This window comes from Chlamydotis macqueenii, chromosome 28 (genome assembly GCF_036417535.1).
Source record: "Chlamydotis macqueenii isolate bChlMac1 chromosome 28, bChlMac1.mat, whole genome shotgun sequence".
In the NCBI taxonomy this organism is placed as follows: domain Eukaryota; kingdom Metazoa; phylum Chordata; class Aves; order Otidiformes; family Otididae; genus Chlamydotis; species Chlamydotis macqueenii.
In genome coordinates, this window is record NC_141583.1 from 3,126,892 (window position 1) to 3,141,448 (window position 14,557).

General features: G+C 44.9%; 3 protein-coding genes across 6 annotated transcripts in view; 1 reads left to right on the plus strand and 2 right to left on the minus strand.

Annotated features, from left to right (window-relative positions):
- LOC104483680 (GON-4-like protein) overlaps positions 1-601 on the minus strand; it is a 29,169-nt gene extending 28,568 nt beyond the window's left edge. For both annotated transcript variants that reach the window (XM_086768464.1, XM_086768463.1), the window contains exon 1: positions 331-601. In XM_086768464.1, the coding sequence (XP_086624590.1) occupies positions 331-594 (264 nt within the window). In that variant the 5' untranslated portion in view covers positions 595-601. The remainder of the gene's footprint in view (positions 1-330) is intronic.
- Positions 1-14,557, minus strand: part of KHDC4 (KH domain containing 4, pre-mRNA splicing factor) — a 59,633-nt gene that overhangs the window by 18,362 nt on the left and 26,714 nt on the right. The window lies entirely within an intron of this gene.
- Positions 468-11,094, plus strand: SYT11 (synaptotagmin 11). Of its 3 annotated transcripts, none has more exons than XM_086768476.1 (4): positions 468-604; positions 3,411-4,234; positions 6,370-6,493; positions 8,057-11,094. In XM_086768476.1, exons 1-4 carry the CDS (start codon positions 571-573, stop codon positions 8,365-8,367), a joined length of 1,293 nt encoding a protein of 430 aa, XP_086624602.1. In that variant the 5' UTR covers positions 468-570; the 3' UTR covers positions 8,368-11,094. The 3 variants fall into 3 exon arrangements, with proteins under 3 accessions (XP_086624602.1, XP_086624601.1, XP_086624603.1); XM_086768475.1 differs by having other exon boundaries at positions 6,370-6,490; positions 8,054-11,094; XM_086768477.1 differs by having other exon boundaries at positions 6,370-6,490.

The window sequence follows — 14,557 nt, forward strand, 5'->3', positions numbered from 1 at the left end:
GCTGCCGGGCACGCCCGCCGCGCAGGCGCCGCGCCGCCATGTTGCCCGGGCGCGGGGCGAGCCGCCGCCATGTTGGCCGCGCGCGGGCCGCCAGCCGTGCTGTGACGACTCGAGGCAGCAAGCGCGGCCGCCGCCATCTTTGCTGGGCGCCGTTGCCAGCCGCCGAGCTCGCTGCCTAACTCCGGTGTCGTCTCCCCCCCCCCACCCCCGGAGGATCTACCCCTGGGCCTGCCCGGTATCCCCACAGCCCCCATCATCGGCCCGGGTGTCATCCCTTCACAGGAATTGGGGGGGGGGGGGTGGGGTCACCGGCCCTGCCAAACCACGCACACGCCCCGCAGCTCCGCTGCCACCCGGCTCCTCGCCCGCGAGGCGCGGCCACAGCCCCGACACTTGCCGAGTCACCGCCGGCTGGCTGCGGGGCGGGGCCGGCCGCCGCCGGGCGCGGGAGGGGCGGGCCAGGCCGCCGGGCGGGGCCTGTGCCGCATCGGGACCAGTCGGCAGCTCCTGCATCCCGCGGCTGCGAGCATCCTGCGGGCGGGGGCGGCAGCCCCGGCCTGAGGCTGGGCCATGGCGGAGATCACCAGTGTCCATCCCGGCTTCGGTGAGTGGGGCCGCGCCGCGCGGAGGGCCTCTTCCTCCGCCCCGGGAGCGTCCAGGCGGGGCCCCATGCGGCGCCATCGGCCCCGCTCGCCGCACCGGCACCGTGTGCCGCCCCCCCCGCCACCGCGGGCCGGCCCTCCCTCCTCCGGGGGCAGCCGACAGCCGCCGCTCGCCGGCTGGGGTGGTGCCAGCGCTCGGCCCCCGTAGCCGCGGCGGGAGAGGGGCCGCGGCCCGGCCGTCGGCAGCGGAGCCTGGGCCCGCGGGGAGCAGGTGCGGGGCGCATGACGTGATGTTTTGCGCCGGTGCCGCGCCGCGCCCCGGGCCTTTGTTCGCGTCTCCCCGGGGGCCGGAGCGGCTGCGGCACCGGCACCGGTGGTTCGGCAAGGCGGGGCCCTGCCGAGACGCCCGGGAGAGGGGGGGTCTGCGGGCAGCGGCGGCGGCGACGGGGAGGGCGGGGCGGGAGTGGGGGGGGGCACGGCCTGCCCCGGTGCAGGCGGGAGCCGATCGCGGGGCTGCGGAGAGCGCCTCGGTGGCGATGGAGAAAATACGAACGCTGCTGGATCATCGGAGGCGAAACGGCCCAGAGCCCGGCCTGTGTGGCCGCCATCCAGCCCGGGCATGGCACGTCTCCCTGGGCCGCCGGTGAAATCGTTCTCCCGAGCTGGTACTCGCGCATTTTTGAGAGGGTTTTATTTTTTTTCCTGTAGTCCAGTAGGTGACAAGGGCTCGTACTGCAGCGTTGCGTGGCTGTCGGTTGGGTTTCTCCAGTCCTGAAGATACAAACCGCTGCCTCTTTCTGTCCTCCAGCAATTGACTGACCTCCCCTCGGACCATAAGGCCCCGTAGTTAATGCACAGTTATTACATTTCCTTTAAATTCTGAAGTACTTAGTAATCATCATTGTTCTACTGTACAGTGTATCTACTTACCTTTTACGTTGTGTTTCCTGGAATCCAAGAGCTGCGTGCTGCCATCAGCCGTTGGCCACCATTAGCCATTAGGGTATAATTAGCAGGCATGAGTTTCAAAATGAAGTTTACAATGATTTTTCATTAATTGAAAAATAATTCCATATCCCCAAAAGTTGTGTTTGTTTCCGTTAAATTTTAGCATGACCTCAGAACAAAGATCTCATCCACAATGTTTGAATAAAAAAGCACAGTTCTGGTTTTGAGGAGGCAGGCTGTGGTGCCTGTTAAAGACCACTTGCCTCATTTTAAAGAGGGAACATTAAATAACAAAATAAACTTGGGGTTTTCGGGGTGTTTTGTTAATACGATGAATTATTCTTGCTTTAGCTAATTCAATCCAAGGCTATACTTGTAGTGGGGCCTGAAGCAGATTTATCTGTGAAGTCGCTCACCGTTGCAAAAGACTTCCAGTTTCAGTCTGGGAAGGCTTCTGTCTAACCAAAAGTGATTGTGCTATTTTTGCAAAAAGGGGACGTATTCTCTTGAAAAATCACAGTTTTTCCTGAGCCTAGCAGATATTCAGTCTTGTATTCTAGCCTGTTAACCTCAGTAAATAGTGCTGTGGGAAGAACAGAAAAATACAAAATCAAGGTGCTCTCTATAGCTTCAAGCGTGAGGTTGAAAGATTATTTTCTCCTGTTTATGGTACAGAATGAAGATGGGAAAATCAGACAAGCTTACCTTTTTTACTAGCTGTTCCATTTAGCTATTCCCAGGATTGTCATGACAATGATTTTTGATTTTCCCTTTTACTATAGAAGCAGTTTGTACAATTTATAAAGAAAGAGACATAGGGCTTTTGTGTTTGCTTGCTTCCGAAAAAACAATCAACAACTTTAATGATGATCAAACCAGTAATACAATAGTAAGTTATAAGAAGAGCCTGGCTCTGCCTTCCCTATAACCTCCCACCAAGAAATTAAAGACAGCAAAAAGATCTCTCCCTTTTCCTTCTGTTTTAAGACCAAACCAACCCTGCTCTTTTGCTGCCTTCCCTCTGCTCTCCATTATCTGTCCTTAATCATTGTGGTGTCCCTTGGCTGGAATTGCATGAGGATGTCAATATAATGTACTGGGAGCTCAACACTCGGGGTTTCATTCTGTGTCTTGGTAATACTTCTCCCAAGTCAACTGTTACAAACAGAAAATAACTAGCATGCTTAAAATGAACATGGTGCTTTTTTTATTCTAGCTCGTCATGACTGAAGAACATAGTTGACATAAGCTCTAGAAAATATCAAATAATCCCTAATCCAAACACAGGATTTTCTGTCCTGTCCAGTTTTGGACACTGGATTTCACATGAAATTTTGTGTATACTGTTGGCCCCGTATCTGCCATAAGGGGCAAGGATCAACCATTTCAGGCCAAAGTGATTTTTTATAAATTGTTAATAAAAGGTAACTCCAGATCCAGGGTTATGGCCATATTTATTACTCCCTTCCTGTTGTTAAAATAGAGTTGTGTAATGTTTCTGAACGAGCCATTGAACAAAAAAAAATAGTGCTTCCTGCAAATCAAGAAACCGTATTCCTGTGGAGATGCTGGTAATATGGGAGCTTGATTTGGCAAGATAAGGCAATCAACTGTTGGAAGTTCTTAGCACATTAAACATAGGTCAAGCATGCCTTAGGAGTGTAAAATGTTTCTGGCACGGGAAAATATAAATTAAAGGCAGTAACTTTTTACTCTGGGAAAGCTTTGATACCAAAATCATTGAATTAAGAACCAGAAAATAGTACCATGTAGTTCTCCATCCAGATGTCCTTGGCCCCACGGGGGTGCGGCCACTGCAAAGGTACAAGCTCATTCCTGACTGCCTTGTCTTCTCCGCAGATGTCTCTCCAGTTGTGGCAGGCCTCATTGGTGCTACTGTCCTTGTGGTTTCTGTCTCGGTAACAGTTTTTGTGTGGACATGCTGTCACCAGCAAGCAGAAAAGAAGCACAAAACCCCACCATATAAATTCATTCACATGTTGAAAGGCATCAGTATCTATCCGGAGACCTTGAGTAACAAGAAGAAAATTAACCGAATCCGGAGAGACAAGAATGGCACTCCTAAGGAAACTGGAAGGGGAAACCTCTTGGTGGATGCTGCTGAATCTGGTTTAATAGGCTCCGATAAGGCTCCAGATGGGCCAAATGCAGCCCCTCATGTCGACCAGCTCCCAATAAAAGTAGATTATGGAGATGAACTAAGTCCAGATCAAAGCCTCACTCCAGGGGAAAGTAAAACCTCCTCCCCATCTTCTCCAGGGGATGATGTCATGTTGGGTGAACTGACTTTCTCAGTGGACTACAACTTCCCTAAAAAAGCGCTGGTAGTTACCATTCAGGAGGCTCATGGGCTGCCGGTGATGGATGAGCACACTCAGAGCTCTGACCCTTATATCAAGATGACGATTCTTCCAGATAAAAGGCATCGAGTGAAGACTCGTGTACTTCGCAAGACATTAGACCCAGTTTTTGATGAAACCTTCACCTTCTATGGGATTCCATACAGCCAGCTCCAGGATTTGGTGCTTCACTTCCTCGTGTTGAGCTTTGATCGCTTTTCTCGAGATGATGTTATTGGAGAGGTCATGGTGCCCCTTGCAGGAGTGGATCCAAGCACTGGAAAGGTTCAGCTGACCAGGGAGATCCTCAAAAGGAACATACAAGTAAGTTGCTTCATATAGTATGACTGATTGCATTGTATTTGATCCCAGTTCTTTATATCTGGGAGCCTCCGTGGTCTAATAAACAGGAATACTGCAAATCCTTAGCCATGAAACCCATTTTTGCACAGATTGGTATTATATGGCTGTGCTTTTTAGTTAGGTGTTTCTCTGCTGTGTGGTTATGGCAATTTGATAAGGCATGGTCACTATTTAAGCATAGAAATGATGAATGCTGCAGCTGGTGATGCCACGAAAAAAGGCACAGTCCCCATCTTTGTAAAAGAGCTGATGTGATAATGGGACATTCATCTGCAGAGACACCGCTCCATTACAGAGGGAGGTTTGTCTGGTCTGACCATTTTAGGCACCTGTACTTGTAATTATCTACATCGGAATTCTTACTGTAAGCCATACATCAACGGGAATACATCAGCGTAGTCAGCAGAGTCTGACGTGATTCCTCTTGCCTGGAGCAGACGTCTAAATAGCTCAGATGAATCCCACCCTAGATGACTCCTTTTTTTTTCTCACTTGAGAGCAAAGTGACAAAGTATGTCTAAGATGGTTTTGTCAAATGTAGACATCTAAAATTTAGGTGAAATGAATCCCACTCTTACCATCTAGTTCTGTAAACTAGAAAGATGAGCAATCCGCATAAGCTATTAAGGCTTACACTGGGGAAGATGTCTTCTGTCCTCAGGAAATACACTATGCTCAGGTAGGAGGATGAGGTGGTACTTAAGATTTTTGTTTTCTTGCTTAGTTTATTTTTGCTACCCATCCTCCAGGTTCAATAGGAAAAGGCATTTGGGCTCACTTACTGCCTTAATGTGTTGGAAATTGTTATTGGGGTCTATAAAATACTTCATCACATCCTGGAGTTGCAGTATTTTACTTGACAAGTTTATTCTACTGTATGGGGTGTTTAACTTTTTTTTTTTTTTTAAGTTATTTGAAGGAGACTCTATGTCAGTGACTCAAAACGAACCAAAGGAATCACAACAAAACCAGAGTTCTGGTCATTACTTTGCTTTTCTCAGGTTCTTGGGATGCTTTACATCATGATGAAACAAGTGGTTTAGGTTCTTTTAACAGTATTCTTTTCAGTGCATTTGACCATATCTCTTAGACATACTAGATTAAAAATAGAGAAAAAAAAGGTCACGCTAAATAAAAATAGATTTAATCAAGGATGCAAATTATTTAACATTTATTATTAATCAAAAATAGATTTACCTTAGTGTCAGGTGTGCATTCTTGAAAAATCTGCATAGTTCCACAATGTCCAAATAGCTGTTGCCAAACAAAGTTTTCAATGTAATGAAGTTTCAAAATCTGGACTACAGAATTGCATTTAAACCCCAGTAAATTATTGCACTGGTTCAAGCCAGCAAAGGTGTATATCCCATCCTAATGAACATTCCCAATAATTTCTAACAGACAGTGTAAGAATTCAAATTATTTCAAAGTAACTGCATTAAATTACTTCAGACCAAAAGAATCCCAAAACACTAACAACATATACGCACACACCCTCCACCAGTACTGTCTCTCGTTGTTGTATTCTGGTGTATCTACGGAGCAAAAGTTCTGAACATGTTACTCTTCAAAAGGATATACAGCAAGTTTAACTGAGCAGATCTGTTTTTATTTTCTTTTATCTTCATCCTGTACCTTTGCAGACTTAAACTGATGGTGAAACTGTCAAAACACACGTGAAGAACTTGAAGTGCTTGCCCATCGAAGCTCCACCAAAAGTCAATGAAACTTAAGCTTCTGAAATGCACAGCCACCTCTAGTAGCAGACCTCAAAAGGCAACTGCAGCTGCTGTTCTCTGAGAAGGCACCCATCAGGTTTGCCCTCCCGGAAAAACAGAATTCAAGGGGAGAGGCTGTAGTGATGCTTACTGTGCACAGCAGGCATAGAGTGAACAGCGCAGGGTGATTTACCTTATGCCATGTGCTCCTTCTCCCAGAGGCTCCATCTGCCTGAGGTGCTTAAAATGGCCTGCATCTAATTTTCCAACTTTTTAAGCACTTAGCACAGGGAAAGGACGTTCTGGTGACCTCCAACATTTGCCTCTATTTATAAGAGTATCTTGTCGTAATAAGTTATTTCTGTTTCTTTTTCACAGAAATGCATTAGCAGAGGGGAGCTGCAAGTCTCCTTGTCTTATCAGCCTGTGGCGCAGAGAATGACTGTTGTGGTGCTGAAAGCCAGACATTTGCCAAAGATGGATATCACTGGCCTCTCAGGTAGAAGCTATTTTCTCCAGCTCTAAATTGTAGGAAAAAAAAATCTCCCAAGTTCCTTTTCAGATCTTTTTACCTGTCTTATCTGAAGACTTTCTTTGCACGCTTTTCCTCAAACTCTTTCTAAGGGCAGTGGATCCCTACAAGCAATCCATCACTCACCAACAGATGGTTATACAAACAAGATCAAATACTTCCTACTGTGAGACCAACAGTTGCATCTTTCTGGCATCACCTGGTTTGCTTATGAAGGCAGTATTTTCCAAATTCAGCATATCTCCGTGTTGCTCTTGGCCAGACTGTGCAGGCCCCGTGCCTCCGTGCTGCTGACACTCATCGTTGCCCTTAGCAGCACTTTTTTCCACAGCACATCCACTGCTTGCTGCGTCTACCTCAAATGCTGCTCCTAGAAGAGGAGGGTAAAAGAAAGCAAGCATAAAAAAGAGGATGAATAGACTCAGAATAGAGAGGAATAAATTCTTATGACATTAGAAACAATTTTTTTTTTTGGTCTTTTTTTGTTGTTTTTACTGGTGGTGGTGTTCTGCTATTTGAAAAGAAGAACAGAGCAGCTGTTCTGTCTTTCCTGTTTCATAGTATCTCCAACTCCTGAATCCCCTTAGGAAAGTTTTCTTCAGGATTATGGGAAAATGGTGGGAATCAACTTGAGATTCAATAATAGCCTGACTGATAGTGAATTTAGTCCTGTATACCCCAGAAAGAATGCAGACTAGGCTTAATTGTCTACTGCAGGCCTTACATTTTACTCTTTCTTAAAAAAATTAAAAGCTTTCCATGCGTGGTCTCCAACTACAGGTTAAATTTTTCAGTAACTGTTCATCTACCTGCTGAATCTTGCAAGGCTAATATCATTTCTTTATATGATCTTTATCTTATGCATAAGCTTATCATTTCAGTTGGATAAAAAAAGTGAAAATTAGCCAGTGTTAGCTGAGGAAGTTACGTCCACCTTCGAAATGTGCGTTGAGTGAAGAAAAAGCACTGTGTGCCTGATATCTTAATTTTAATCCTAAACAAGCATCCGCATAAAGAGGAAGCTGACTGATAAAATGACAAAGTGAGGCTGATGGAAAAAATGAAGGCTTTGCTTTAAACTTTCTCTTTTTTCAGTACCTTCTACTATAAATGTTTTCCATCTGCGAATTATTAAAACCATTTTGATGCTTTGTTGGGCTATTTCCTGAAATAGCATAAATATTTCTTGTTATAGATGACAGTGAAAAGTTAAAGTTTTGGCCAGTCAGGCACTGATCTCACCAGAGAGTGCCTGTTTGGTACTTCTAGGATTAATTTCCGCAATTTACCTGCAACTTGCTTCCCCCCAGTCCTCAGGCAATGTTGAAACTCATAAAGAACTCGCACAGCGAGTTGCTTTGCAATGAGAAGATACGCCAACATTGCCCCCCTCCTGGGCGAGCTGGAGTCAGTAGCCTAGATTCACACCATTTACTTGAGCTGGCTCAAGTTCAGCAAGCTAAGCCCTATTTGTTACTTCCAGGCGCCTTGCTGGGCTGTGTTATTAGTGTATCTCTCTCTCTTCTCCAGCAGATCCATACGTTAAGGTGAATGTTTATTACGGAAGAAAGCGCATAGCAAAAAAGAAGACTCACGTGAAGAAGTGCACTTTGAATCCTGTCTTCAATGAATCCTTCATTTACGATATCCCTGTCGATCTCCTTCCTGACATCAGCATTGAGTTTCTAGTTATCGATTTCGACCGTACCACAAAAAATGAAGTGGTGGGACGGTTGATTTTGGGAGCGCACAGCATCACTGCAGGTGGTGTGGAACACTGGCGAGAGGTGTGTGAGAACCCTAGAAAGCCAGTTGCCAAATGGCACAGCCTGAGCGAATACTAGCAGAGGTTGTGGCAGTGACAGCTGACTCATAGAACAGACTTAAACCTTGTTTTAGCTGTAGAACTAAACTTTCGTAAGAAGCAGCAGCTGATTGGTTCTCTAGTGATGTGATTTTGCAGGGCACTAAAATTCTAAAGAGCATTAAATGAAAAAAAAAAAAACCACAAATATATATAACAGTGTAATCACGCTATTGCATGCCTAATACAAACTGAAATTAGTATAACTACCACTATCAAGTTGCAGATTTTAATACAATTATCTGTCACTATGGAAGTTGTGTTTGTGCTGAACTGTCTTTGCTGGTATTCACCAAGATTGGCCTGTCTTCATTAGGCTTCTCCCAAAGTTTCTGAATTCTGCTGTTTAACCTCTAGTTTCTTGTTAGTTTGCCTGCCCATTGGTTCTTGCAGTTCTGTTCTTTGCTGGTTTGGGAGTACCAACCGCATTTCCATGTAAAGACGGTTTAGAATTCTGCACTAGCAAAAGGAAAATACAGGGGGAAAATGGCACTTTCCTTCAGAGAAGAAATAATTCTGTTGTCATGTACTGAAATCCTTGCCATTGCGATGTACTTGTTGTGGAGCTCTAAGGTCACAACATCAAAGATTTCCATCTAAAATTCAAACACCAACAAATTGATCACGTTGCTTTCACCACATGGATGCACAGGCATGATCTCACAGACTATCAGAAGAGGGGAAACGCCACTCTACTTAATTTTATCTAACCCTGTCTGTGCATGAAGGGCCCAAGAAAAAAAAACGAACACAGATGTGTCATTGATTGGTAAGGAAACTCTTGCAGATTCTTTTAAACATTCAAAGTGAAATTACACATGATTGATAGGTTCTATTATAAAGGCATAACATATTTGAAATATGAAAGTATCTTGGGGAAGAGGTTTTAAGTGAAATAGAAAGCTTCCCTTTATTCATGCTTGAGTCAATTTGCATTATATATGTACTTGTAGCTACCTAAAAGCCAGCTCTCAAAAAAAGAGTAAACATAGGGCAAAGCCTGCCACTGCAGAATGTGTCATACTCTTGGAGAAGTTAATTTTCAGAGTTTCAAGGCAGCTTGAGTTAGTTCTTAAATTGTGAATGACTTCTGAGACTTAGGATATGCTTAAGTGAAGTGTAAAAATGTTACTTGACAAGTGAGACCTGTAGCACTTCAGGCTATTAACCCTGAATAGTCAGTAGTTTTGAACAGAAGTTCATAAAGTTCCACGCATAAAAGTTTGGCAGTAGCTGTGTTGGATCTCATGGTAGCCTATGAACTGGTTTTGTACAGACAGTACCATCCTGGCAAGTAGCTCAATTTGGCTTCGTATTACATTCAAGCTAGGAAAGATACAAGGATTATGACTGGCAGCAAATAATTGATTGTAAACATTGTTGGTAAACTGAGCAGAAATAGTTATAACAGGCTGTAGAAATTAAAATTATTTCTGAACTCTCCAATGGAAATCTGAAGCAGAAGTGAGCTTGCAAAGAGGCAAGGAAGAAGACCGCAAATTCTCAGTAAACATTTAGTTGCTTCCAGGCAGCCAGTCTGTTCTGTGCCCTGTGGAATGTAAATAATGTATTATAATTTCAAATTTTTAAGATCATTTAACTCCTTACAGGGCTTGACTACTGAATTTTAGAGCCCTGCTGGAAAAATGATCCTTTCCACCTTCATACTAATGAAAGCAGAATAATGGAGCAAGTCTTACTTGGTTTCCTCTCCAGCCACCGTGTAAAGCAACAGCTGCTGGGAGGGCTCTTTGTGCAAACAGTCAGCACTTTGTTAGTTGGCAATACTTTGGCATCCCTTCCTAGGAAATTATTTTTGGAAAGCTGAATTTTCTCACTCATAGGTAGTTACTCATTGAAACGTCCTTCCAGGCAGTGTCTTTTTAGCAACAGAAGTCGCATTGAAGCTGAAGCTCTCTATTTTTCAGGCTTGCACGGCAGACAGAAGCGTGGATTTTGTTCATGCTTTATCAATCCTGATTACGAGGATTTCTGCCTGCGGTTGTAGTAGATTTTATCTTTGTCTTAAATGCTTTCTAGCTCGTGCGCTACTAGCGGCTCACAGCCACAAACCAGAGAACGAGTTCTCCCTTGGAAATCGGTGTAGATCTATTTCAATCCTAGTTTTTGCACTAAGCAATCGTATTGCTGAAATTTAGCAACTGTCACGACTTTTCCTCGGAGCATGCTTTCCAACACCGCTCCAAACATCTGAACAGAAGGTACTAACAACAACGACAAAGTTCCATTTTTTCCCTTCGGTGTGAAAAGCATGCTTAAGCCTAGATGATATCCTTAAGGTTCCTTTAGTTGAAAACGAAACATGAACTTCTTGTCAAGGAAACATGCTCAGGGTAAATAGACTTAGGCTATTGGGCAGAAAGGAGTAGCTCCAACACATTTCTGGAATAATAGGAAACTGAAGATGTGCAGATATATATTTTTTAAAACTTAAAATAGTAAGTAACAGCGGACTCACTGTAAAATCTCCCAGGTGTGACTATTCTTTACCTTGTGTCTTCTATTGTAAAATTAACTTGGACAGTTACAACTTTGTGTGAAAAAAAGAAAAAAAAAGGCAAAAAACCTAAGTCAACATGTGTGAAACTGCATAATGCTATAAGCTAATCTACATTATGTAATGCTATCTTGTATGTTGAATTTGTTAATGCACATTGAGCGTGCAAATAAAAATTAAATCACTTTAGCTGCTGACTGTGCCATGTTTGACCATAGGTAACATGTACATGACTATACTGAACACTTTAAGAATTGGTTTCTAAAAACGTGCATTTCTGCTATGACAATTCACAGGAAAAGCACACAGAAAATAAATCTCAAAAGACATAAAGGAACATAACCGAATCCTGACAAATTAAGTATGACACTATTACTTAACACATACAAAAACTCTCCGTGATCTACGCAGCATTGTAATTTGGTATAATTTGGCAGGAATGGCTATTCATTAGCTAAGCTGAATCTAAGTGAAAAAGAGAGGACATTAGATTGGCAGAAAAAGAAGCAATTTGACTTTAACATTTGTCAGTTAGAGGCATTCCTGGATGCCTAATCAAAACCAAATTCTCCAGGAACACTTCTGTCCGTCTCTCTCTGTGCCAGATGCAACAATCTCTCCTAAAGTACAGTGATCTGCCTTCTATGACTTGTTTTTCTGCAGTTCCCCGTCAGCACTACACAGAACAATATTGCTAGGCACAAAGCCATGTCTTTGGAAAATGCCAAATAGTACAGAGCAGCAAGCTCTGCTTCCCCAGCAACACAGACTACAGCAAGCACTTTAATGCTGTACTTCAGTCTTTTTGATAGCTTCCCATGTAGCAAAGGACCAATCTCCAGAGGTGTTTTAGGTGTCCCAGTGGTTAAGCTTCAGGTCTCATCTTCAAGAAACCAGACAGTTTCAGCCCAAGCTTTACAAAAAGATTTCCTGATGTCCCAGAAAAAGGAATGTGGCCAGTGCTGCAGCTCTTCACACAAAATTCTGCACCAGAGGTAAGGATATCACAAGCTTCCCTGCCTTCTGCTCCGAGTGCAAGAGTGCACTCTGAGTACCTTGCATGCCTTCTCTAATACAAATACACCACCATTACCACAAAAAAAAAAACCTACTCTCTCCAACTTTACTCTGGGACAAAGATGAAAATGATCAAACTGCACAGATCAGTCACCAGGTTCGGCACCAGGTTCGGCAGTGACATTCTCAGCTATTTTTGTAATACTGAGGAAGAAGTGGCTGACGCACTCAAGAAGTTTAGTTAGCTTGACCTGACTCCTGCTCTGGTGATTCAACACCTATAACTCAACTGTGGCAGGCAGACAAGGTGCTGAACAAAAATTATCAGAAGCTAATGAAATTATGCAGGTAGTGATCCATATGACTTGTGCATGCATTTGAATTCAATGCCCAACGACTCGATGTGGTGGTTTATTTAACACCTACGCTGACCACTAATTACGTTTTTCTCTGCACTGTGATTGATAGCAAGTTTAACCACTTTCAGTTATTCATCATGGTAATAACGATAACCACAGTTATTAGAGCAGTTGGCTAAAACTGCTCAGCCAAAGTGCACAGTTGCTGATTATTTTCTACTTATTGTGCAAGATGTGAAAGAAAATCTCGCTTCATCCTCCTCTGCTTGGCTTCTGCATCTAATACTGCATGCCTTTAACAAATGCCCGGTTTCAGGTCCTTACACCATTCAGCTGAAACAGAAACAAAAGAATCTGCATAAGAAAAAGAAAAAAAAATCAAACAGAATGGGTTTGACAAACCATGAAAAGAGAAATGTTTTTGTGGAGAGCATGGAAGCTCAGCTTTAACTCTCTTCCCACCTTCCTTGGGTCCCGGTGCTGGTGCCATTTCAACCAGCAGGACTTTGCGCTGCTTTCAGCATAATTGAGTCTTTCCTTCTCCGACAGCTTCTGCCTCACCTAATTCCCTGTAGGAGCGAATCATGTTGCCACGGCAATGCGATTCACTTCTGATGGCAGACGGTGGGTCAGGGCTCTTTCCGGTATTTCCTTTGAGCAGGCTGAGTCTGGAATAGCTCTGTCTGCTTTTCGAGCCTCAAATACATGAGATTGTGCTAAGAGGGAAGAAGCTGCTATCAGACGCATCCCTCTGAGGGGCTTCAGAGCGTCCTGGGCCTTCAGAGCATCCTTATTTCACCCTCATTAAACTGCACCAACTGGATCTCGAGCATTCAACGAACCATTCCACCATGTCAGTCAGATCCAGGGCCCCAGTGTTAACACCGTTATTGTCAAAACTTGCAAAGTCTTCTTCAATAATGACTGAAAGCCAAGCTAGTCCCTCTCGGAGCCCAAAGCACCAGAACGCCACCATGCCTGCACACTGCAGGTGTGTAACATAGCGCCTGCCTGGACGTCTGCAACTGCTGGGTCTGAACTGGCTTCACTTCTGTGCCACAGAAAGTACATGATTCTTGGGGAGATACTTTCTCTATTGGGCCAATCGGGAAACAGGACAGGAAAGGAAAAACATACCAAGAAATAAGTAGAAGATAGGGAAGTGTCAGAAAAGGATCAAAAGGAAAAAAAAACAACCAAACCACAAAAAAAAAAAAAAAAAAAAACCCACCAAAAACCAAACCACCAAAGAACCAAAACAACTCTTCCCTTCACCTCTACTATACTGCACAATATTTTCTTATCCTGTGTTCAAAGTGCTGCACTCTGTTATTTCTAATACAGAACAGGAAGACAAAAAAACCAAACAAACAAACAAAACAAAACCAACCCAAAAGCAAACAAGATTAAAAGATTAAAGTAAATTCATCTAAGCATTTGTTCTGGTTTTGTTTAGTGCGGGGGGGGGGGCCTCAGGTGGTGGCTTCTGTAGGAAACTGCTGCAAGTTGCTCCCCTTTGTTCAGTGGACTCGGCCAGGCCTAGAGCGGACCCGCTGCTGGCCAAGGCCGAGCCAATTGGTAGCAGAATGTCCCGTGATAACGCCTCTGCGATAACGTATTTAAGTAGGGGAAAACAGGAAAAAAAGGACGAGAAGATGTGAAGCAGCTGAGCGGGGGGCAGAGAGGGGGAAGCGCGAGCCTCGTGGGCCTTGCAGGCCTCACCCTCTGGCCTCCCGCCGGGCAGCCGACTGGGCCCAACTCGGCCCGGCCTGGCTGCAAGAAGTGGAGAGGAGATGAGAAGTGAATAAGATGTAAAAAGGATCCTGAGAGGCGTCTGCCAGCCTGTTGCGAGGAACGGCTGCAGACACCAAGGTCAGTTCAGAAGGAGGGGGAGGAGTAATGCGGCTCCTGGCCAAGATTCCCCTGCAGCCTGTGGTGACGACCATGGTGGAGCAGGTTGTCCCCCTGCAGCCCATGGAGGCCCACGGAGGAGCAGAGATCCACTTGGAGCCCATGAAGGACCCCGTACTGGGGGAGGTGGATGTCTGAAGGCAGCTGTGGCCCGTGGAGGGCCCGCTGGGACAGCTGTTCTAGAAGGACTGCACCTGTGGAAGAGATGACCCACGCCAGAGCAGTTCCACAAAGGACTGTGGCCCGTGGGAGGGACCCCACGATGGAGCAGGGGAGGAATGTGAGGAGTTCTTCCCCCGACCATGAAGAAGAGGCGTGAAACAATGTGTGATGAACTGACCGCAACCCCCATTCCCTCTTCCCCC